The sequence below is a fragment of the Lepidothrix coronata genome, unplaced genomic scaffold, assembly GCF_001604755.1.
Source record: "Lepidothrix coronata isolate B3197 unplaced genomic scaffold, Lepidothrix_coronata-1.0 Scaffold93, whole genome shotgun sequence".
In the NCBI taxonomy this organism is placed as follows: domain Eukaryota; kingdom Metazoa; phylum Chordata; class Aves; order Passeriformes; family Pipridae; genus Lepidothrix; species Lepidothrix coronata.
In genome coordinates, this window is record NW_016690273.1 from 1586180 (window position 1) to 1610211 (window position 24032).

The window sequence follows — 24032 nt, forward strand, 5'->3', positions numbered from 1 at the left end:
AAAATCTATGAAAGAATATATAAATCTATAAAGGAATATATATAAAATCTATGAAAGAATATATAAATCTATAAAGGAATATATATAAAATCTATAAAAATATATATAAAATCTATAAAAGAATATATATAAAATCTATAAAAGAACATATATAAATATATAAAAGAACATATATAAATATACAAAAGAATATATATTATATTTTTATATCTCTATAAAATTATTATACACAAATGATTTATACTGAATATAATAAATGATCTATAATTACAATTTCTCTTTGTGAAAAGAAAACAAGCCCTATTTTTGCCTGTATTTACTCTGGAAAAAAACCTGGCAGGAAGCTCACTGAAAAGCAAATTTCAAGTGTAAAAACTAATGGAACTGGGCTTTTTAAACCTGCAATTATTTCTACATATGTTATTAGGAAAACATACTTGGCCTCAATATCAGCTTTGTCCCGCACGGCCTGAGCCATCTGTTCAGTCTCAAAATATTTCTTTTTGCCTTTAGCTAAATCTTTCACTGTCTCCTGGAGTTCAGTTTGGATCCTTGTCAGCTGCTCCACGCACTGAAAAAAAGCAGCCAGGAGAGAGAAATTCCATTTTTTTTGCTGTCCAAATAACACCATCGTCCGTATTTTACTACTTTTCAGGATTAAAACAGTTTCCAAGTCAATTATTCCCCTCTTTTCAAGCTGATCAGAACATAAACCCACTTTCTTCCCTTCTTTCTGCTGCTGTTTCAAGTGTTCAAAATCAGTGATAACCCATGAATTCAAGCTCTGAAAGCTTTGGATGTGGTAATTACTTGAAATAATTGGGATACAACTGGGAAAAATCCAAAGGCAACCTGCTGGAGGTGATAAAGAAACCCCTGATTAATCTTTCCTTCTATAAAATTTCAAACATGAGAAAAAAGCTGCCACATAAAACACAATGGCAAGGATTATTAATTTTATAGTGTAATTAATTTTAGAGTATTATTACATTATTTTTATATTAATATATATATTATTTGAAGAGCTCTTTTTTTTAAAAAATAAGGATGTTGAGAGCTTTCCAACAAGTCAGGTTGTCCTCTTAGTGAACACCCCCCCAAACAGCTAATCTTCTTCATTACACTAATTATTAATGCACGGAATTGTTAATGCATAAAATTATTAATCCATGTAATTATTAATTCATCAATCCTTTGTGTGCACAACTGAGAAATGAAGGGTAGAAAAATCTGTATATATTGTTCAGCTGACAGAGGCCTAAGAGCCTGTGAGAAGGGGGTTTTGCCACATCAGTGGGTATCTGGATCCCTGAAGTCTCCTGGTGGCATCAAAAATTAAAATATCAAATAACCCCAGTTGTTAAAATCGTTTAAGGAGAGTAAAACAATCTGGCTTTTGCATCCCTGGGGAATAAAAAAACTGTCAGGAGACTGGATGTCATTTTAGTGTAACCTCACAATTGTTTTACTGACTCGGAATATTAATTTGGAAAAGCTTTTGTCTGGATGGAGATCAGGGTAATTATTAATTATTTAATTATTTATTATTAATTGTTATTAATTAATAATTACCGATTGTTTAATTAATTATTAATCTGTCCATTATTTATCTGTTTGGAAATTCAAAGCGAAGGCTGAATTGTATAAAAAATAAACTGTTTGTGGAGGGAAATTAATGCCAACAAGTGGATAGTTATTCCATGTAATAGGGAAATTGTGGAATACTTTGAACCAGACAATTGGAATAACTTGTTCTGCTGATTCAAAAGTGCAGGAAAAAAGGAACTTCTATGATTTAGGTAAATTTAAAGGTCCCACTTTTACTGCTGACTCAGAAACACTGAACTAACAGCACCTGCAGAAGAATAAAATAAGATTATTTACCCAGTTAAGACGCTATGAAATTGCTCCAGCACTGTTTGGAAAACTTGACAGGAAAATAAAATTCCACAGGACAAGGAAACAATGTTAATAAAGTTAATAAAGTTAATTTTTCCTCAAAAAAATCCTTCCAGGGATGGGGCAGCCACAGTTCTCTGGGCAATCGAGGCCTCCCCACCCTCAGAAATGGCTTTGAAATGCAACAAGCAATTAAATGAATATTCAGCTTATTTGAACACTGTTTCCTCTGCAGGGATGAACAGTTTAATTGGAATATTTCCCTGGGATCCCTCGACAGGAGGTGGCTGTGCAATGCCCACACCTTTCAGATTGCTCAAGTCGTTCCTTCAGGTTTGAGACACATCTTTGCTTAAAATCAGAATTTATCCTGACAAAACCCACTTGGAATTGCCACTGCAAACCCAATTTAATATAAGTTCCACAGCACAACGTGAGATTTGCAGAGATTTATTTGACCAACATTTAAAAATGTCTCACATTTTTAAAACCCTCATTTCCAAGTAGTTTTAACTCAGGATACTTAAAATTAACTCATGTTGATCCCTCTCCAACAAGCTGGATATTTATTTTTACAAGAGACTGAGAAGCACATACATTATTTTAGGATTTAAAATACTAAAAGATTTCTCATAACTGTTTTTCTCAAATAAAAATGACACCATTTCAAGGATTTCTTGAGCACAAATACCTTTTTCAGCTGCTGTTCCTTGAAGCACCGGACGCTCCTGGCTGGCTCTGAAATTAAGTTCTTATAGTTCTCACAGATATTGAGCCGGGACTGGGCCACCTGCATGGTGCCTTCCAAAAGGGATTTCCACACGGAATACATGCTCCTGGAATAATGGAACACAGACAGGGCGTGGGAAGGAAGAAAGGGAGCTCAGGGAGGAGAATACGGACTCACGGGATCTCCCGGAGCTGGAAGGACCCACAAGGGTCACCAAGTCTTGTGGTTGGTTTACACAACAGCAGCATTTTGCTTTAAAAACTAAATATAAGCACAATCCTTTATGCTGCTCTAGCAAATACCTCCACTTTTCACAAGAAATTTAACTGACGTTGCCCCAAAAATAAGAAGTTTCCCTCCTGTTGCGCTTTCATGATTCCACTTCTTGCCAAACATTTCTGGTTGAATCTGTTGCTTCCATGGGACAGACCCTACAGAACCCAGATGTTGGTGATGTTTGGTAAGATCATGGAATTTGTGATTTTGGACACCTGGCCATCAGGGCCCCAATAATCCACCACAAAAGCTCGGGAGGATGTGGAGGTGGAAGAAGGTGATGGGAGCTCCTCTGGAGTTGGCAGAAGGAAGGATTCCTGGAGCCTCCAGAGCTCCCAGATAGGGAGGGAGGGGTTTGGAGAAGACCTCTGGGCGCTGTGGGTGGACCTGGAAAGGTGGGTGGGTGTTATGGGAGCGTTTCATGTACTCTTTAAACTCATAATTCAGTTTATTTCCGCTCAGACACGCGAGCGGTGTGAGGCTGCTGAAAGGCCCAAACACAAATCTCTCAACGATTTCTCCCTGGCTGAACTTAAAACTTGTCAGAATACAAAGAAGACATTAAAATAAAGCAACTGCAAACCTCTCCCACATCTTTAGGAGGTGCTACTCCAAGGCTTTCAGCACCTGAGTCACGGCTGGTTTCCACCTCTCATGGGAACCAGAGGAAGTTTTGTAAACAACCATCTCCTGCTTTGCCTCCTCCCTCCTGTTAAATGTGATTTTTACAACCAATCTCCTAAATTTAAACCTGTTCCTGCCTTTTCCTCTGAAGAAATCCACATTTATTCCCCTAACCTTAAGGTTATTTGCTAAAATCAATATTCAGGCACAAGCACTGACACCTGAACAGATGCACAATTACAACTTTGTTGTCCTTTCGTGCTGTTTTGTTTCTCCCATCTTCCTAAACATTCAAGTCATATAAGCATTTATTTCAGCCTGATCTCAGGATTTCAATGGAAAACAAAGCAATGCTCTGCTAAAAAGGGAAAAAAAAAAAATCATTTTAACCCCAGACAAGTGGTGGTTCATTGTTAAGTAAAATAATGCCACAAATTGGGATATCCAACTGGTAAATTACCTATAATCACTTCGTTCATCAGCTTTTATCCCGAGCCAGTCCTTCTTTAAGTACTGACTGGCCAGCTTCTGGATGCTCTGTTAAAAGAAGGAGAAAAAAAAAAAAGGTAAAAATCAGAAATAATTAAAATACCATTTTCGCTCTCGTGTCAGACAAATGAAAACGTGACATCTGAGGGAGCCATCAATCCACAGTTCCAGTAAAAACAAGGGCAGGATCAGAGGCAGGAATATTGCAAGGCAAAGGGCTCGATTTGTCCCAGCTAAAAGAATCCCTATTTTTATTTTACGAGGGGTTCTCAGAAGTGATGAAATCTCCTTATCTTTGATGAGCCCCAGCTCAAATTCCCAGCTTGGATCATCCCAGGCTGTTGCTCACGGGATCAGCCCGTTCCTCAGAGGATTCCAGGAGACAAGAGGCTGACAAATGCACTTCATCTTTAATTATTAATGTTAATTGTGCCCTTCAGTCTCTGCCTTTCACTCCGTGGGGCCTCAGAAAACCAATAACAACCTTTTTGTGTTCAAGGTCAGAAAGCAGCGAAATTTAACCTGTAACCACACAGGGAGGGGAAACTGCTGGCACAGGCTCCTAATCCCATTTACTCCTCGGAATTGGGTCCCTTCAGTGGGAAAATATGATGTACATCGTGAAATTCCTGGAATTCCGCAGTGGGTTTACAGACACTGAGCAAGATTCCCGACTGTTGGGTCACCACAATTCCATGGAATGCTCCAGGCTCGGGGCAGAGCGGCTGGAAAACTGGGAAAGGACAACCCCAAGTTGTGCCAGGGGAGGTTTAGGGTTGGATATTTGGGAAAAGTCTTTCCCCAAAGAGTCCAGCTCCAGCTGTTCTGAACTGCTCTAGGGACCCAACTTTGGTGTTAAAGATGGGTTTTACCCTAACAGGCCCAGTTGCTGGGAGCTCTTACTTCCCATTCCAAGTTTCCACATCTTCCCAAGTTACCTTCCCCGATTTCCACCGCTCTTTTCCCTCAGTTAAGGGTCATTTTCAAGTTCCATCTCCTCATGGAACATGAAATATCTGAACATACTGGTCACACAGTCAGCAATTTTTTTTCACGGTTAAATCTACGTCACTACAATTTCTCATGTTTCCTTTTCTTTTTTGGCCATTTTTTCCAAAAAGATGCACAAATTGCATTAGGCAGCTGTTAAAAAAAAAAACCAGATAAAAGGAAAAATAACATTTCCTTTAACTCTGGCAGAGCAATTTGTGCTGAGACTCAGAGTTTTATTAGATACCTCCACCTGCTGCTATTTTCATGTTTCCATCCCTTCTGCATTTGACTCCACTGCCTCAAGATGCTGAACAAACATCCACAAACACCAAAAAAAGCTCACTGGCAGCTGAGGACAAGCTGTGCCAAAATTAAAGATGCAAAAAAAAAAAGGCAGAAGAGGGATAAATAAAGCTATTTTTGCTCCTTGCTTCCATGAAGGTGCACAATGATCACGTTTAACAGGCTTGAGATAAGGGGATTTAAACACAAAATTGAATTTGTGGAGAACCAGGAACATCAGTCCGTGCAGAATATTCCCCTGGAGTCTCCACAGAGACCTCTGAGCAGCTGAAGGGGCTCCCAAAGAGCTGGAGAGGGACTGGGGACAAGGGATGGAGGGACAGGACACAGGGAATGGCTTCCCACTGCCAGAGGGCAGGGATAGATGGGATATTGGGAAGGAATTCCTGGCTGGGAGGGTGGGGAGGCCCTGGAATGGATTTCCCAGAGAAGCTGTGGCTGCCCCATCCCTGGAAGTGTCCAAGGCCAGGCTGGAACAACCTGGGCTAGTGGAAGGTGTCCCTGCCCATGGCAGGGGGTGGCACTGGATGAGTTTTAAGGTCCCTCCCCACCCACAGTATCACTGTGCTGAAAACCCATAAATATGCCACATTTCTGGGCATTCCAACTGTTTACAAACCTGCTCAGCAGATGGAGGGATGGGACATGGAATCGTGTCCATCAATCACCCAAGGAATCCACACATCCAATGAAATTCTGCTGAACTCAGACCATGGAAAACCAGCCCAGTTTCACTCCAGTTCCAGTCTCCCAGAGCTGCAGCTCCCACTTGCTGTTCCCTATCGCCAGACCTTCCCTCCAGTCTATGGCTTGGGGTTTTCTAATAAAGCCAGCTGGACAGATATTGGGGCAGGAAACAAAAAAACCTATTTGCTGTAACCCTAACAAAAAACAATTCCTGATAGAAAAGAAACATGTCCCAAATGAAAAGATCAGTCAGAGAAAATAGACAGCTTTTCAAAAGACATATTAATGCCTTTCAAAGCAGCCCTAAGGCTTTTATCTGTAATAATTCCAAGGTGCTGATGACAACCAGGTCCCCCCAAACCTATTATTAATTGCAGAAATCCTGACAGGCACTGGCTGATGCAACCCTCAGTTTTGGGATTATCACCCAGACAAATTCAGTGCTCCTTTTCATTTTGGTGTTTTCAATCTCTTGCATCACTTTGATCCCTTCCCTTTCTCCCAGCAGCTTTCTGCCATGATTTTGTTTTCTAAAGGGGATTACTTTGTTTTCCAAGTCCTCTTCTGGCAGGCAAACACCCCACAAGGGTTTAATATCTCTCTCTCTTGACTTGATTTCTCTGGGAGGAATGAGGTTGTCCCTGATTAAACTGATGCCATGGAAGTGCAGACACCAGTTGTACCATTCAACACTTGCAAATTAAGGCTCTCCACGAGCAGCAAGGAAAAGTAATAGTTTTATTATATATCAATTCTTATTTATGTTATATATATATATATCTATTCTTTACATTGCTTATGTAAAACAGAGCTTTGCTTTGGTTTACTTTCACTTTTTTTGGTTTTTACTTCCCTGATGGTCTCAGTTGCTTCTCTGAAATCAGCCAGATCTGACCTGACTTCAGCAAGCTCAGGGAGCCTGACTCACTCAAACACAGACCCAAAATTCAGCAGACAACTTTATGGATCCCATGGATGTTTCTTCCTCACAAGAAGAGTAACTTGGAACAGACTTTGTGCTTTTTTGCCAACCTCTTCTCAGCATTTTGACAGAGGGAAGGGAGCAGAAAACCCGAGTGGTGAGAGGACTCCAGCTCCGGAATACACTTTAGTCTCAGGATTAAACTCTGAGATAGTTATGATTATTTCAAGTCATCTTTTATTCACTAGAGCTGGATTGACTAAAATGCCATGATTTAATGGGAATGAGCCCTGCTCAGCAGGGGCTCCAGGCAGGGATCCCACAGGATGTGACGTGGTCCCATTTCCATGACAAGCTGTGGACAAAACACAATTATTTTGCTCAGAGGGCTTCAGGCAACAACACTGGGACTAAAGAGCTGCTGCAGCACAAATGGAAAGGCAAACAACCCACACAACAGCAGCACAGGGACTTCTCCAGCGGGTCCTGGTGCTTTCCAAAAGGATCAAAACGATTCCAGGACTGTTTATCTGCACTGCCTTTACCAGGGTTCAATGAGAGCTGAACAGGTGTCCCTGGTCCTGCAGCATCAATTGGAAAACTCCCCAGAAACATGTGGAAATCCCCTGTAAAGCTGCACTGCTAATCATGCTGCTTCTCCTTCCTGGACATGGGATATTCCTTCCTACCACGAGATGATTCCACTTCCAGAAAATCTGGAATTTCATTCTTTCATTCACTACTTCTTCCCAAGCTGTGTCATCCCCCTTTTTTCCCCCCTGATACTTAAAGCACGACAAAAAACCAAAGTGGAAATCTGAAAAAAATAATTTACAGCAGTTAAATATCACCTTAATTGTCCAAATTCATTAAATGTCAAAGCTCTTCTCATTAATTTAAGTTAGAACTGTTCCTTCACTGGCAGCATCTTAATTCTCTCCAGAACAACTTGCTCCTGGAGTTTGTTATTTCTTTCTACATTTAGTCCTTAAAGGGGATTTAAAAAATAAAATAAATCCCCAATATTTGCTTGTTCCACTGGTGGAAACACCCGAAATATCCTACAGAAAGGAAAGGCCAAAGGAACAACAGTCCAGAACAATCCTAACCAAAGCTTTTCCTTGGGAAAGCTCATGGAGTGTTATCCCAATGCCCAACTCTTTTTAATGTCCATAATATCACTTATTACTATATAAATATTTTTAGCAGGATGTTAGACAGCAGAGAAACATAATTTACAAGTGTTTTTAGTGCTTAATGCAAACATTTGCCTCACCATCCAAACTGAAATGTCTCAGTTTTAATTTTAGCCTGGAAAAGCAAAAAGAGAAGCTAAAAAATTACACTAAACTGGTGTTAAGTGGTTTGTCTTAACACTTTTTCATTTATTGTTGCTTTTCTAGGAATTTAAACTAACCTAAAGGAGATAGAACTTAACTCTTCCTCCCTCAGCCCTCCTTTCAAAATTACAGATTTTAAACTGCTACACTAAAGACTTGCTGCCATTTGGACACATTCCAGGTTATTTTTCAGGCCTTTTACTGAATTACTCGTTCAAAAATGTCTGTGTTGATGTTCTTACTGAACTGTCCAGGGATTATTTCAATGTGTGTTTTAGGTAGCTTGAAGTTTTAGGGTCTCTCTTCTTGTGGGCACAGCGATTTTTAGCTCTACAACTTCTGAATATGCCAAGAAAAAATACATTTCCCAGCTTTCCAAGGCACCAAGGGAAGAAGTCTGAGCAAAATCACCCTGTCTTCGAGTGGGAAATGTGGAAAACTGCTGAAGATTGGTTTTAGTCTTCAAAATACAAGTAGTTCCATTTTTAAACCACAACTCGTGAGGTTCAACTAAATTAAAAGAGGGTCAATTTAGATTAAATAAGTTTTTTAGGACGAAGGTGGTAAAACACTGGCACAGGTTGCCCAGAGAAGCTGTGGCTGCCCCATCCCTGGAAGTGTCCAAGGCCAGGTTGGAGCAAGCTGGGCTAGTGGGAGGTGTCCCTGCCCATGGCAGGGGGTGGAACTGGATGGCTTTTAAGGTTTCTTCCAACCCAAACCATTCCATGACATTCTCTGATAACTGGGAAGCCAGAAGGTACAAAACACCATTTGGAAAGATCCCTTTCCTCCAAGCTTTGAGGCACAGACCATCTAAAACTGGTATTAAAAGACTGAGGAGAACCAAGTCACGACTAAACCCCCGGTTTTCTCAATTTCCAAGTCTGATTTCGAGCCCTAATTTAAAGTCAAGCTTTTCAGCACCTTCCCCAGTGCCAAACACCGCCCAAATCCCACACTGGGGAGGTGGTGGCAAACAAGAAGCTCTGCCATTCACACTCCAAAGAGGAACTACCAGACCCTCCAGTCAGACCTGCTAGGAAACAAAGGCCACAAAGGAAACAAAATCCTTCCTCTGTCTCAAACCAACTGTCTGCACAAACCTTCTCTGAGCAAACACTGCTAGTAGGGAAGGAGGAGGTGGGAGGCACCCACCACCTCCTCACCAGCATCTTCTCACCCATTAGGACCAGAAAAAAAGAAGTGTAGCTTCTCAAATTCTCATTTAGCCCATAACTGTCCCCATGAGTTGAGTTTTGCTGAGTGAAGCCAGCACATCCCACTTTTGTGTAGCATTAAATCCCACCTTTCCTGGAATTCACACCGTGGGGGGCTGAGGAAACCAGGGCAGAAATATCACCTTCCACAGCATCTCTTGGCTGGAGAACTGTCCAACCACTGTCGCACAGAATGGGAGGATCAGGACAGGATCTCACAGGCAAAGTGTGAACCACGGATTAAAAATCCACGTGAACTAATCCACTGGCCTTGGGGAAGAATTTGGAAGAGCAAAACCTGTCTGTGGAACAATTTGGAAGTGAAAAACCTGTCTGTGGAAGAATCTAGAAGAGAAAAGCCATTCTGTGAAAGAATCTGGAAGAGAAAAGCCATTCTGTGGAAGAATCTGGAAGAGAAAAACCTTTCTGTGGAAGAATCTGGAAGAGAAAAAACCCTTGATATGGAAAAATTTGGAAGAGAAAAACCTTTCTGTGAAAGAATTTGGAAGAGAAAAAACTTTTTATGGAAGGATTAAAAATCCACGTGAACTCATCCACTGGCCTTGTGGAAGAATTTGGAAGAGTAAAACCTTTCTGTGGAACAATTTGGAACAGAAAAACCTTTATAAACCTTTCAGTGCTCCAGGCAAAGACCTTCACACAAAGCACTTTCTACCCCACCACAGGAATCACTTTCTGAGACAAGACACTTGTTAAATGAAGTCACAAAAAGGTTCAAGTAGCTTTGTACCCTCCCAAATTTGATGACTCATTTGCTAACCCATCAACACAGCTCTCCTGCCCTCCAAAGCTTCAACCTGCTATTCTTTTCCTTCTAAAACGGGAAATGGTTTCTTTACCCACAAAAAAAAAAAAAAAAAAAAAAAAAAAAAAAAAAAAAGAGGGAGAGAGAGAGAGAGAGGAGAAAAAAGATGTATTTATAATCTAACCAAAGCCTTTTTGGAGGAGACTCATTAAGCCACATCACTGGCTTATCCTGACTCTTAAGTCTGGTTTGTGAAGGAACCTGAAATTCAAAACTTCTGCTTTCAAACTAGTGTAGAATAGGAGTTCAAAAGGGCTTTTGAAGTGATCTAATGGTTGAGTCAATCCTGAAGTGATTTTCTGGGAAGTGAAAAGATGCTCAGTTCATGCAGATGTCCAGAAAAATTAAGAAATAGAACTGGACAAAAATGAAAACACTGGGATGCTAAAAATGCAGCAAATAGGTCAGACTGGGCCAGATTAAAATATGACATTACAAAATGTATGTATTTTCATACAGTATTACATGAAAGTGTAGAAAGATATGAGAACAATGTAAATTTAAAAGACAGGCTGGAAATGATCCGAAAATATTATGTTAAAATGATGTACTGCATCAGTCATCCACAAAGCCAGACTAAACCATAATAAAAACAAGCTCTTCAAAATTACAGGTCCACAGAGCCTACAGGAAAAGGGATTTTAAGAAAACTTGAAAAACACATCTAATATCAAAATTAGGGTGTTAACTGAGGAAGTTCAGTGAAGGAAAATTCCACAGGCCAATTTTGCTGCCACTTGAGCATGAGGTTCTAAAACAAATTCTGGTGAATTCTGGTGAAACATAGAACAAGAGGGAGGTTTGGATTGCATATTAGGGACAATTTCTTCATGGAAAGGGTTGTTAAACATTGGAATGGGCTGGCCAGGGAGGTGGGGGAGTCCCCATCCCTGGAGGTGTCCAAAGGACTGGAGGTGGCACTCAGTGCTCTGGGTTGGGGGACAAGGTGGGGATGGGGCACAGGGTGGACTCGATGATCTCTGAAGTCTTTTCCAACCTCAAAGGCCCTGCGATTTCATGACTTATTTCTCTAAATTCAGAAGCAAATCGAAGCCAAGAGGCTTCACCACCAGCAGCAACAGCACCTCAGCCACCAAAGTGCCTCACAAAGCCGCCCAGCTCCTCCTGGATTGGGAAGGTTGGGGCAGTTTCTAAAAAACTGCAGACAAATAATCCCATCCCGGCCCAAGAGATAAAGTTTCCACCCTAAAGCTCCTGTTTGTCACCCTAAAGCCCCTGTTTTCCCTCGGGAAAGCCCCTCTCACCACAGGTGAACCGTCCCTCGGGAACTCGCGGCACAGTGAATTCCACAGGCTTTGGCAAAAGGATTTCCGAGCAATCAGGAATAGTGAGGAACACACAATTTGGGAGTTATTGATGAGCTGGGATGCAGAAATGTAGACCTGGCATCTCTTTAACTCATGTTAGTTGAGTTTAAGGTAACAAATTAAGACTCTGTGTACACTCCGTGTAACCTCAACAGCTCTACTTTAAATCACCCTGAGCTGGTTCAAAGAGCACTGAAGTGTTAAAAGAGCTCAAAGGGGAGCAGAGAGGAAAGTCTGACTAAAACTGGGCCTGAGAAGTGACCCCTCTGTCTCGTTTCAGACACTAAAACTGTATTTAAGCCCACTAATTCAGGCCCAGAGCCTGGGACTGCTCATCCTCACTGGGGAGACTTTGCACTGACTTATATTAATAAATCATAACATGTGTAGGTGCTTTTTTTTTTAAATAATGCCATTCAGGAGGGTTCATTTTTAAAATATTCAGCATTTGGAAAAACACCCTTCTGAATTTGTTTTCCCAAACCACTGAAGCTGCTCCGTGTTATTCCCTGGAAGCATCCTCCAGGTCAGCATTTCCTATTCTGTGGGAACTTCTTAATTAAAGGTTCACATGATTCCAAAGCCCTGGTGCTTTATGGAGCACAAAGCTGGGTGCTTTTCCACCCTAAAACAGCTGGCAGATCACTAAGAAATTGGTTGTGCTTCACTTCCTATTCATTGATCAGTTTATAACAATGGGACTGTTCCTGCTCTGAAGTTTATCACAGTTCTAAAATTAATTCTGCATCTGGTAATTAGTTCCAGAGCTCATGATATCTTCAGAATATGGAACTGGCAATTAAGGCAGTTTTTGGCATTAGTTGAATTGTGAGGAAAACATGAAAATCTGCCTGAAAACACAATGCCATCTTTTGAATGAATTGGGTATGTTTTGGTATTTGGGCTGTCTGGTAAAGTCTACACGACCAAATCATTATCACAATTCAGAAATCTCTATTTATTAATTAAGTAATTTTAAACATTAATATTTCTTGTCAATTCTGCTCAACACTAACCCCTAAAATCTACTTTTAGCCCTGTTGAAATCTTAACCCCCCCTAACAGAACACGATGATAATAAAGCTTGTGCACAGAGAATCTGTTTCTACAGCTTTATATTTATAATTTACGTAGTTTGGGACTCATCAGCAGAGCACCTTGTCCTCTAATATCTCAAAAAACACATATTTGCATGGAAAAGAGACTCCCAAATGCTGCAGTCACACAGTGCAAATGCCACTGGTCCCCCCACCCCACGAGGAGGGATTTAACCTATTAAATGCCATTTTCCACAAGAAACTTTTCCTTGATGCCAGAGCCCTTTTAGGTTTGGGGAGTATTTCACACGTTCTCACCAGAAGACAAAGAGCCCTAAAGAACTGCAATTTTCTAAAAGCCAAACGAAGCTGATTCACCTTGGCTGGACAACTGTCAGCTGAACAAACAACCCAAGCGCTCCCGGGAAATCAGAAAGAAAAAGCAACACCAGCCAAGGAGTTCTGGCCTCATGATCCAGTTATGGAAAAACAAAGGCTTGGACTTCCTAAATAAAACAGCTGGATTGATCAGCCAGATGAGAATTTGGGGTCAGCAGACACCAGAGACGCTTTTCTTCTGCAGGTTTGCAACTTGCTGCAGGAAAAAGGACTGATGAACTCATCCAGCAGCGGAGAAAAAGAAGAATAAATAATTTTTAAAAAATAAGTTTCTGGATAAGGGCAATCCCATTTAAGTGGTTTTTTTTTGAGTAATACACATAAAAACTGGTGGGGTTGTGTCCTGCAGAGAAATATGGCAGCAACTGGTAAGCTCAAGAATTTCAGGAGAAACGTGGCCGTGGAAAGGTTTTTCTCCAGTCTCTTGACAGCTGATCATCAGGTTGATGTGAGCTGATAAGCAGAATCACGGGCCTTTAAGAATGAAACAAAACCTCACCTTCCACCTACATAGGCAAGAGATTTTGGAAGAAATTCCCAACGAGAATAAATTCCCAGTATTGTTTCCTTCCCACAGCTCCAAACTCCAGCCTTTATTAAGCATCAGTCAGAGCAACAACCACTGACGACTCGGGACAGCTCAAATTTCTGCCATTTTTCAACAGCAACAGAAGTGTCTTTGATCTTCCTGCTGAGTTGAGCTGAAAAATGACATTCCCAAGGATCTTCAGCCCATGTTCTACTACTCCAGTTCAAGTCTCGCTGCCAAGGCAGCATCCGAGTTCAAAGCATGAGAAATCACCTGTTTGCCTGGAATTGTCAGTGTTCCTTCCCCAGTATGACAGAGCTGAGCCAAGATTTCCCAAGGCTAAATGCAAAATTGGGTTTTATCCTCCTGGGATGAATGTAAACATCAAGCTCAGCAGGCCCAGCTTGCTGCTCCTCCCGTGCTGATGGTGACAAGGAGGGACAGCAGCTTCTCCTGGCACGGCAGCAGCTGGCCTGGAGGGGCAGTGGGGCTGTGCTCATCATCCCCTGTCCCTTGGCATGGAATTATTTAGGCTGGAAAAACCTTTTAAGATCATTGAGTCCAACTGCTCCCCCAGCACTGCCAAGGCCACCACTGACCCATGTCCCCAGGTGCCACATCCACATGGATTTTAAATCCCTCCAGGGACGGGGACTCCACCTCTGCCCTGGGCAGCTGTGCCAGGGCTGGACAACCCTTTTCACGAAGGAGTTTTCCCCAATATCCAGCCTGACCATCCCCTGGCACAGCTGGAGGCCATTCCCTCTCCTCCTGTCCCTTGTTCCCTGGGAGCAGAGCCCGACTTCCCCCCAGCTCCCCCCTCCTGTCAGGGAGCTGCAGAGCCAGAGGATCCCCCCAAGCCTCCCTTTCTCCAGGCTGAGCCCCCCCAGCTCCCTCAGCTGCTCCTGCTGCTCCAGACCCTTCCCAGCTCTGTTCCCTTCCCCACACACGCTCCAGCCCCTCCATGTCCTTCTTGTGAGGAGCCCAAACATTTCCCAGGGCTGGAGGTGCCTCAGCAGTGCCAGCACAGGGGATGGGCACTGCCCTGGTGGAGCCATTAAAACAACTCCATTTTAGGTCCCTGAAAATCCTAAAAATCTTTGGGTATTTTTTCTCCCCAAGTAAACAATGCCCACATTCTGTGGAGCCACAAAACTTTGCCGTGAGAAGCTCCCAGGTGAACATTCCACATCAGAGCTGCTGTAAATAATTAAACCAGGTCTCAAGGGGATCACTGATCCCAGCATTCCACAAGAAAGGTGGCCCCAAAGCTCACACCCAGCTTTTCCAAAGCAGCAGTGTTTTTTAGGGATCACTGCTTTTATAATTCCCTCGTTTTCCCCTATAAAACTTCCCACCTTCCCGAGACTTCAAATGAACCCTGAGCGGGAGTAGAATGGAATTTCACAACAACATTCCCCCGTGCAAAGCACATTCCTGAACATCTGCCCTCCTATATCCTATAGGAAAAACCTTTTGGGATGACATCCACATTCCTGCAGCTGCTCTTTAAAAGTATTTCCAGGGCTTTACCGTGGTTTTGTTCTGCCCTTTATAAATCAAACAGCAGCAGAGACAAAATATAAGAAAACACAGACATACAAATGATACCAAATTTTAAGTAAAATATTACTAATCTTGAAGTCTCTTTACTGCTGTTTTATGGGGTAAATTTGCTGTTTCAAGGTATTATTTTAAAAAAAAAAAATCTCTGTTTTACACAGGAAGAGCTGGCAGCAATCCTGCTGAGATGGTAAAGGTTGTGTTCACGTTCAAACATCTGGAGCCAAAAAGCCCTTCCACTACCCAGGACACAGGTGCCAAAGCAGGGAAAAACAGTCTATTAGAAAGCAATTTTTCTCTGAAGTTATAAGACAAGCCAACTCTATAAACAGCTGCCAAGAACATCCGAGTGCAACTCAGTTGGACTTTGTTCATATGAAAAAAAAAAAAAAGAGGAAAAAATTTCCTTCCTGTTCGTTTAAGAAAGAATTTAAAAGGAACAGCTCAGAAAAAAAAAACCAAAAAAAATCAGCAAGGTAATCTCTGCTCAGAAGAAGTGGTACAGAAAATCAAGTGGTGAAAAGCAGCCAGAGGAGAAGGAAAAGAAAAAAAGATTGTCTTTGGGTGCTTAAAATATGGATTTATTTAGGCTCAAGTTTTGCTAAGTATAGGTCCACCCACAGGAGCTATATATACACACACACACATATATATATATTTATATAAAAACTCATGGATTTGGTATAATCAGACAAGCAGAAGAAGAGAGAGAAGCAAGTGCCCAGTGCTGGGGGAAAGGAACCATCTGCTCTCTGAGTCAGGGACACAACAGGGAAGGAGTTGGGTTGGCAGCTCCGGATTGGGAAGCATATGGTCCATGTCCTCCTCACTGGGCATCTTCTGCCTTTCCTCAGCTGGTGGCAGAACCTGAGAAGCCCTTGTGAAGTCTGTGTTGAGCTCTGTCCTGAGTTAAAACTAAAATTAAGCCATGGAGAGGCGCAGAGTTCCTGGCTTTGGGGGATTCCAAAGGCGGGAGAAGTGACAAAACCCTCTGTGATCTTTTGGGATCGGTGCATCCGGGAATTTTCTCTGCTTTCTCAATGGCTCGTGGGCTAATTTTTCATCAGAGATGTGCAGTATCCTCCTGTTTTCTTCTGATATTTAGATAGAAGGGCTTTTAAGGTTCTGCCACAAACTCAGGAAAGTGAGGAAATGCCCAGTTAAAAGCAAACAGACCACATGCTTCCCAATTCCAGAGTTTGCTTCGGGGTCAAGTCAAAAAAACAGGAGAAAAAAACCCCACAAGACTGAAATCCTACAAACTATGATTGTTTGGATGGAATTTCTTCCGGCACTTCTTCTTAAAAAAGTAAAGTTAATATTTTTATTTGTGTACAAACTATTAGTTACAAGACAAGCTCCTGAGCCTGAAGGTTATTCATTTATTGGTAAAATAAATCAGAGATGTCTGAAACGACCACAAATGGAAGATTTCAAAGTAGAAATAGTATTATCCAAAGAGTTCTATTAACCAAAGTGTGAGCAAGGAGCTCTGGGAGAATTTAAGCGTGAAGGTTGGAAGCTTTTAGGAAAAAAACAATTAAATTTAACATTTTTTGTTGCAAGAGACTGTGCAATGAAGCTCCCCCAAAGGGAGGAGTCCTTGGAAAAAGAGATGAGTTTGATGGCAAAAAGGGAATAAAGAATAAAGGAGGGAAAAATGAATCCACACTGTAATTCTGGGAACTGTGCAGCTCTTCAGAACCGAATTCAAAGCAATACAAAAGTAAATCAGGGGCTAAATCTTGAATAACAGCTTTGCAATAACTGGGATAAGCCAAAGAAACAGTTATTAAATGTGGTCATCAAAATTCCTCCCAGTTTCTGTGTGTGTGTGTATATATATATTTACACATATATAAACAGATATATCTAAATATATATTTAGATACATATATTTACATTTTCCCATTAAATATTACAGTTATTTTAAATGCTGTATTATATTAAGTATTATATTTAATGAAAAAAAATTCCATGATGAACTGTATACATAAAATTGTAGAAGTGAATATTCTATAATTCTATGATAAATTTAATAACAAATTGAATAAATTTAATTATATATTTCATAATAACTATAACACTAAATAAATTTAATAATAAGTATAATAATAACTTTAACAATAAATCTAAGAATAAATAAATTTAATAAATCCAAGAATAAATAAATAATTTTAACAATAAATCTAAGAATAAATAAATTTAATAAATCAAATGATAAATCTAATAATAAATAATAAAGAAGAAATAATAAATAATAAAAAGTCACCAAGTTACAAGGAAATTCAACTGAAAAGAATTTAACAATGACAAGATTTGCAAGAAAAAAATTCCTGTTTGTTTCCTGTTTCCCAAAGGCTTTTCTGTCCTGAAGCTCAGAGAGATCTGAGCAAACTCTTCTATTTAGGCAGCAAGACAAAGCATTAATTAATAGATGACAAAGTCATCTGCTCCTGGATTCCCTTCAAAGGAAAATCATTTCTAACCTCGATATTCAGAGCGAGCCCTGAAAGGTTAAACAAAACCCTCCTCAGCCCAAATGCTCCCAACCCTTAAGACAGCGAGCTATAAATTATTAAGTAGCTTGTCTAATTGCTTCATGATGGCATCCAAAGATTCCAGCCCTCCCTGCCCCCAGCCCGGGCCGCAATTCCAGCTGGATGCACTTTGAGCACAGCCCATTATTCAGCCGAGTCCTCTCTACTGTTCCAGCGAGGTACCAGAGGTCAGGCTCCTAACGGGAAAACAAAGAGGGAGATTCCCAGCCCCACACAACATCCTAAACCTCGCAGCTCCAGCAGCAAGCTGACAGCCGGAAAACCTAGGAAACCCCAGCCAGAAAGGATGGAGAAAGGAATGGGATTGCACTCGGCTTTAAACCCTCCGAGTGAAGGCGTAGCTGCAGAACTGCTCCAGTAAATCAGAGACTTGGGATGGCATTTAGGGAACTCTTCCCTCAGAGGGAGAAAGTGTAAAACGGGAAATCAATTCCCAGTTATTATGGGAGAGAGAGGGGAAAAAAAGGAAAAAACCAGCACGAGATTAAAAAAACATGTGCACTTCATCAGCAAACCCAGATTTTCCTGTTCACTAATTTGTTGGTTTTTAAACACAGTTGAGGCAGAGAAAACACATCTTTGATGGCTCAGTGTTTACAAACTACTGCAGGGGTTGCAAATCAAATAAAATCACTCTTTTTTAAACTGGGTAAGTAACACCATTATCATGTTATCAAATGCAGAAGCGAATCATCCGTTCCCACTCTGTGCAAATTTTAAACTGCTGAAGTAGGAAGTCTTGGCTCTAAACTTAATTTACAGATGTTCAATATTTACTCTTCCCTGCCAACCGTCTCTCACTGTAATGAAATTCCTTTTCATTCCAGCAAACTGCCTGATTTTAATGTTCTCCCTCGGCAAAAGATCCACAGCAGATCTTCAGGGCTTGTTTTAAACCTGAGGGACGGATCAACCAGTCCTTCCATGCAGTTTCCAGAGCAAATTCCACAATAATTCCAACACCTGCAGAGCTGATGCTCTGGACACGTAAGTCACCCACAAATAGTAACATACAATGTTGATCAGGAGCATTCCCAAGGGATTGCTGACTGAGGGAAATACGGGAGCAGATCTGGATCCATTCAATCCATGGGATACGTACACCAGGAACGAGAGAGAAGCCAAACAAGGTAGGAAAATTAAACTCCCGTCCTTTCATCAACTGCCACCAACCTGCAAATCAGGAATTCCAAGGAACTGCTGCTGAGCACTGAGGGCTCAGAAACCAGCTAAAACAATAATGTTCTAATGTTTAACGAACCTCTTACTTTTAATTGCTCCCGGAAAGAAAAACGCAGGGAAGAATAAAACCACGTCCCTCTGATTCACAATTTACTCGGCCAAAATTTGGCCAGTTGTTTTTTAACACGGGCAAAAGATCCCAGCAGTAAAAGATCCAAGTATGAAAGTAAAATGGGCAACATGGAAACCTAACTTAGGTGTTATTTATGGCCAAAAAAAAAAAAACAAACCACCCCACCCTCTGGAAGGGTTTGTTTTGCTTTCTCACAATCAAAACTCGGCCTTGGTACACGGAGACGCTCTCGGGGCAAAGGTTGGCATGCAATAAAAACGTGGCACTGGGAGTTTGTCCTTCCCACACTTTGGCTACCAAAAGCCCCAAACCTACACGAAAAAACACATATCCTCTTTAAAAGCAGAAATTCAAGCGAGCTTTTTACTGCACCTTCAGTCCTGGGGGTACAAGGGATGAGGAATTAAAAGTGAGACTCGCAGTAGTCAAATCTGGGAATGGTGAAGCAGTTTAATCGTGGGGCTGAAGGTCTGGCAGGGGTGGTGTCCTCAGCACCCTTCCCCACCCTCCTCTCCTTCCCCCCCCTCCCCGAACCCAATTGTTCCCCGAATTGTTCGCCGTAGGTGAAATGGACCAGTAGAAAACATTAGCCAGCACTTAATTTATCATTTATTCGAGGATGAATGCAAATCATTTGGAGGTTTGGGGCTGGGTTTCCCCCCCTCCCCTTCCCACACCCCTAATTCATATTCATGAGGATAATTTCACAAAGGCAGTTATAAAACTACGGCAGAGGCAGCCTGAAAATATAGTTGGGCCAGCGCAGAAAGAGGAAATTCTCTCCTCCCCTGAGCCGGGGTGGGGTGTTGAAGGGGGGGTTTCAAACATTTGCTGAACGATGGGGGTTTATAATATTTTAATCGAGTTATTCATGACACGAAAATAACCCTGTGGCAAAGCAGATAACGTGATACAAAAGCTAAGTTCATTTGTTCTGGACAGGTGGCCAGTCTGCAGCTCCGTGCCGGCATCCAAAGCCCGCCCACAATAGCCCTAAAGACGATTATGCAAATGCTCCCCATTCCCTGCTATTTTCCCAGGAATGGGGAGAAGGGCTCCATGTGGAAGAAGCAATTGTTTCCCACTCATGTGGAAAACAAACCCAAGAGAGAAAGAAGGGAGGGAACGTGAACGGGAGATAGCGACACATTCCCTGGCCAGGCTGGGAAGGGCCCGGGATGATCGGGAAGGTGCTGCGATTTCCAGGCGGGAGCGCTGATATCCCAGGGGTCACACCCGCAGCTCAGAGCCCGGGAAAGGGATTCTTCGACCTGCCTTTTCCCTCGTATTCCTCCATCCAGGGACAAAGCAGCTGAAAGACGGCAACTCTCAGCTGGGATACAGCGCTGGAAAGGGATGGGATGGGATGGGATGCTCGGACAGGAGGAGATGGATTTTGCCTAGATTTTTTTCCCAATCCTATATCTTGACCACAGAGTAATTAAAAAAAAAAAAAACCAACATGAAATCTAAGTCAATGGATTTGCTCCACTTCAGTCCTCCAGTGATTACTAATTTAAAGAGATTTGACTAAAACACACAACATTAACAAAATAATAAAGGGATTTCAATCTTATTCTTAAAAACTACTGGAATGTTTCTTACACTTCAAGCACAGCTCTTCAAAACCTATCCCATTTCCACATCAAAAGCTTTTTACCTCTCCCAAATATCAGTTTTCCACCTAAGTGCTCATGTAGATAATTCATCTCTCCTGCTGCTGTCCCACTGAATCCCAGGATTCAAAAAAGACTGGGAATGAACAGGCAAATGAACATGAGCCAACTGAAAACTAAAAGTCTTCCTTCTTTCCTCCCAAAAAGATAATATGGCAATCAGAGCTAGAGGAAGCCTCAAAGTCTGTGAGGATAACTTAGAGGAGCAGTGTTAAGGATAATCTCTATTTTTTTAATTTAAAGACCAAAACCTCCTCCATTTCCCAGGTTTTCTCCCTATTCCAGCCCTAGAATCTGAACTAGTAAAGATAAAAATTTCTATAGGAAGCAGCTTTTAATTCTGTTTACTTTTCAAAGTTTACCTTTTCAGAACTTATTTATTTCTGCTTCTTTATGCTTTGCCTCAACACCACCTAAGCCTTGAGCTGGGTTTCCAAAGGCCACATGCTTTGCTTTCCCAGGTGCTGGAAGTCTGGTTCCAGTTCTGATCACCACCTCCTCTCCCCTGAGATCCTGACAACTGAAAGCCTTCGCCCTGAACTTCCACTCAAAAGAATCCCTTGGGCAGTTTCAAGCGATTTAATCACATCCTCCTTCCATATTAGTGGTATTTTTCCTCCTTCCACAGAATTTATAAATTCCGTGTGGAGTGCAGGCTCTTGCTCACGTGTTCATCACATGTACACAGCCCTTATCACACCTCCTGTCTGGCTGGAATTACTTTGACACCCAGAATTCCTGTTCTTCCTTTTTCCTCTGCATTTCCAGCAACTCTACTGTCCTCTCTCCCTCTTTCCTGCAGAAAACTCCTCTGGGATCAGCCTGCTGGCTTCTGGGCATTCTGTAGATCCAAATATCTTTCAACTCCCTCTTCTGTGTGTTTGCTTGTTCTCAATTATCACTCGTCTTTCAGCACCGACAGCTTGGATTCCAGAGCTCCACTTCACACTTCCCTCACCTTGGGATACAACTGATTCCCTGTTTCTCCCCACACACACTCTGAGTGTTCTTGTCCCACCCAGGCATTTCTGTATTTTCATTTTCAACACCAACTATCTGGGCCATCTCTTGAATCTCTTTTTTTTCCTCCCCCCCCCTGCAAGTTCCAACCCTTTCCAGCTCAGCAGTTCGTCATTCTTCACCCACCTCCACTCCTTTGTCTTGGCCTGGTAAGCCAAAACTTGATCAGCCATTCCTATAATCTCATTTTTTATGCTGTTCCACAGCTCTTCACCATTCACTTCAGACAAAATTCCACCCCCCAACTCCTTTGTTTGCTTTCCTGTATCTGGCTCTTTCCATCTGTGCTTGTTGTAGATCTTCATCCTTGACACTTTTTTGGTTGCTCTGGGCCCTGCTGGTGCCAACACTCACTGGAGGGAATTCTGTGGGAGAGGAAGCCTTGGACAGCCTCGGGAACATACCCTGATTTACTGCAAACTCCCTCTGGAGTTCCAACTCCTGTCCACTGTCAGGTGCAATTCACTGAGTCTTTGGAGGATGGGGCTTATCCTACAACTGAACTTTTAGACTTGTTCAGGAAAATAATCAGGTAAAGTGGCTAAAATAATACACACATTTCCCATTTTAATTAAGGCATGCCCTGTAGGTCATGGTATTAATTTTGGCATATAAAAATACCTCTAGCAGCTTAATATACGATTGTACATAATTGGATTTTACTAAAAGTTCTGTTCTCTCGTTAAGGAGATTTTATATACTAATTATTGTTGGTCTTTTGTTCCAGGTATACAAAAAAATATGTTGACAGAAGGCCAAAAATCATTTAGAATTTAAATAAGTGGACAGAGACAATGATGTTTCCTAAAGAGGGAACAAATCCAGGTTTAATAGAGTCCAACCCTCAGTCTTCTGACCTTTTTTCCTATCCAAAATTCCCATAACCATGACCAGAAATCACATCACATGAGTTGCTTCTTCCCTTCTTTGGCACAGAAAACCCATATGATTATTTAGCATATAATTAACATATGTTTGTCAACTCCTTGTTTCACTGCAGGCCCAATATTTTCTGTACAGCTACAGAGATGGTGCCACCACTCATTATTCAAAGGTTTCTCCTGCAAACCAAAGGTGTCCTGGTAAATAAAGATTTTTGGACTCATTACAAGGTGAGTCATGTTTGAGTTTCCAGCTGTCACAGGTAACTGAGTTATTAATTCTTAAAATATTTTTGCTCTTTGCCTGTTATTCAGAGTCGAGAAGAGAAAAAAATCTTTGCCACAAGTCCCAGGGAGAAGAGGGAAAAGAAATTCATTGTAAATAATCAGCTGCTCCTGGGAGACAGAGACACTGCACTGTGCCAAGTCAAATTAATCCCAGACACAAAGATGTGACTAAAGCTTTAAAACTGAGATCAAGCAGGAAAATTAAACAGATCACTTAGAAAAAAAATAAAACTAACTCCATTCAGGACTGTATTTTACCCACTGTGTCTAAAAATCCGAGTTTTTGCAGAGGAAAATGCTTTTCACTGGAATTCCTGGAGCCAAAAACAAGCGAGTGCTGACACAGAGCCTGCAGAATGCAGATGGGCTTTCCCAAGTCTTGTTTTAAGCAAATGCACCAAAATTCTGCTGAGAAAAGCCAACAAAATCTGGTTCTAAAAGATGTGAACTGCATTCATATTGAAATCAGCACCGAGAAATAAAAGATTTTAAAAGAACAACTTTTCTTTAGCCCAAATTTGCAGTCTGGTCTCATCTCTCCACTCCAACCTTTCTTTATCAGGTTTTTCATTTTGACTCCTTTATAGAAAACCTGTGGGTTTGAACACAGGACGTCAAGCTCGGCTCTGACGGGACTTAATTAACTTCCCCAGGGCCTGGTCATTAGAAAACATTTAGATATTGTTACAAATTTACATAGTGCTGGACAAACACAGAAGGAAACAGATTTCCTACCTGGAAGCAACACAAATAAAGCCACCAATCGCCAGGATAACCAGAGTATGGTGTGACCTGGCAGCTGCAGGAATTCACTATCACTGAGGGCAAAATAGGCAAGAGATTGAGAGAAGTGAACTAAAAATCAGAGTTTATACACAAGGGCTCGGTGCTTCAGAGCTTCACAAACAAGGATTTTAACAAATGGGACAGAAAAACACTTGTGTAGAAGGAAAGCACAGGAATCTGTATCAAGTATTGCCCTAAATATTGAAAGGAAGTTTTTGTTCAACTCATTTCTGTTGCTCTATAAGGGATGTCAGTACTTTGACAACTGAGAAAGGCATTCTGGCAATAATAAAGCAGCAAAAATGAGTGAAAACGTATGTGAAACGTGAAAAAATGATCACTA

At 41.5% G+C, this 24032-nt stretch overlaps 1 protein-coding gene across 1 annotated transcript in view; it reads right to left on the reverse strand.

The window, feature by feature from the left end:
• The window catches only part of FCHSD2 (FCH and double SH3 domains 2), a 113506-nt gene that overhangs the window by 51139 nt on the left and 38335 nt on the right, over positions 1-24032 (reverse strand). Inside the window, exons 4-6 of the mRNA XM_017821881.1 lie at positions 3990-4066; positions 2591-2735; positions 416-571 (exon numbers count right to left, since the gene is read on the reverse strand). Coding sequence (XP_017677370.1) covers positions 416-571; positions 2591-2735; positions 3990-4066 — 378 coding nt within the window. The remainder of the gene's footprint in view (positions 1-415; positions 572-2590; positions 2736-3989; positions 4067-24032) is intronic.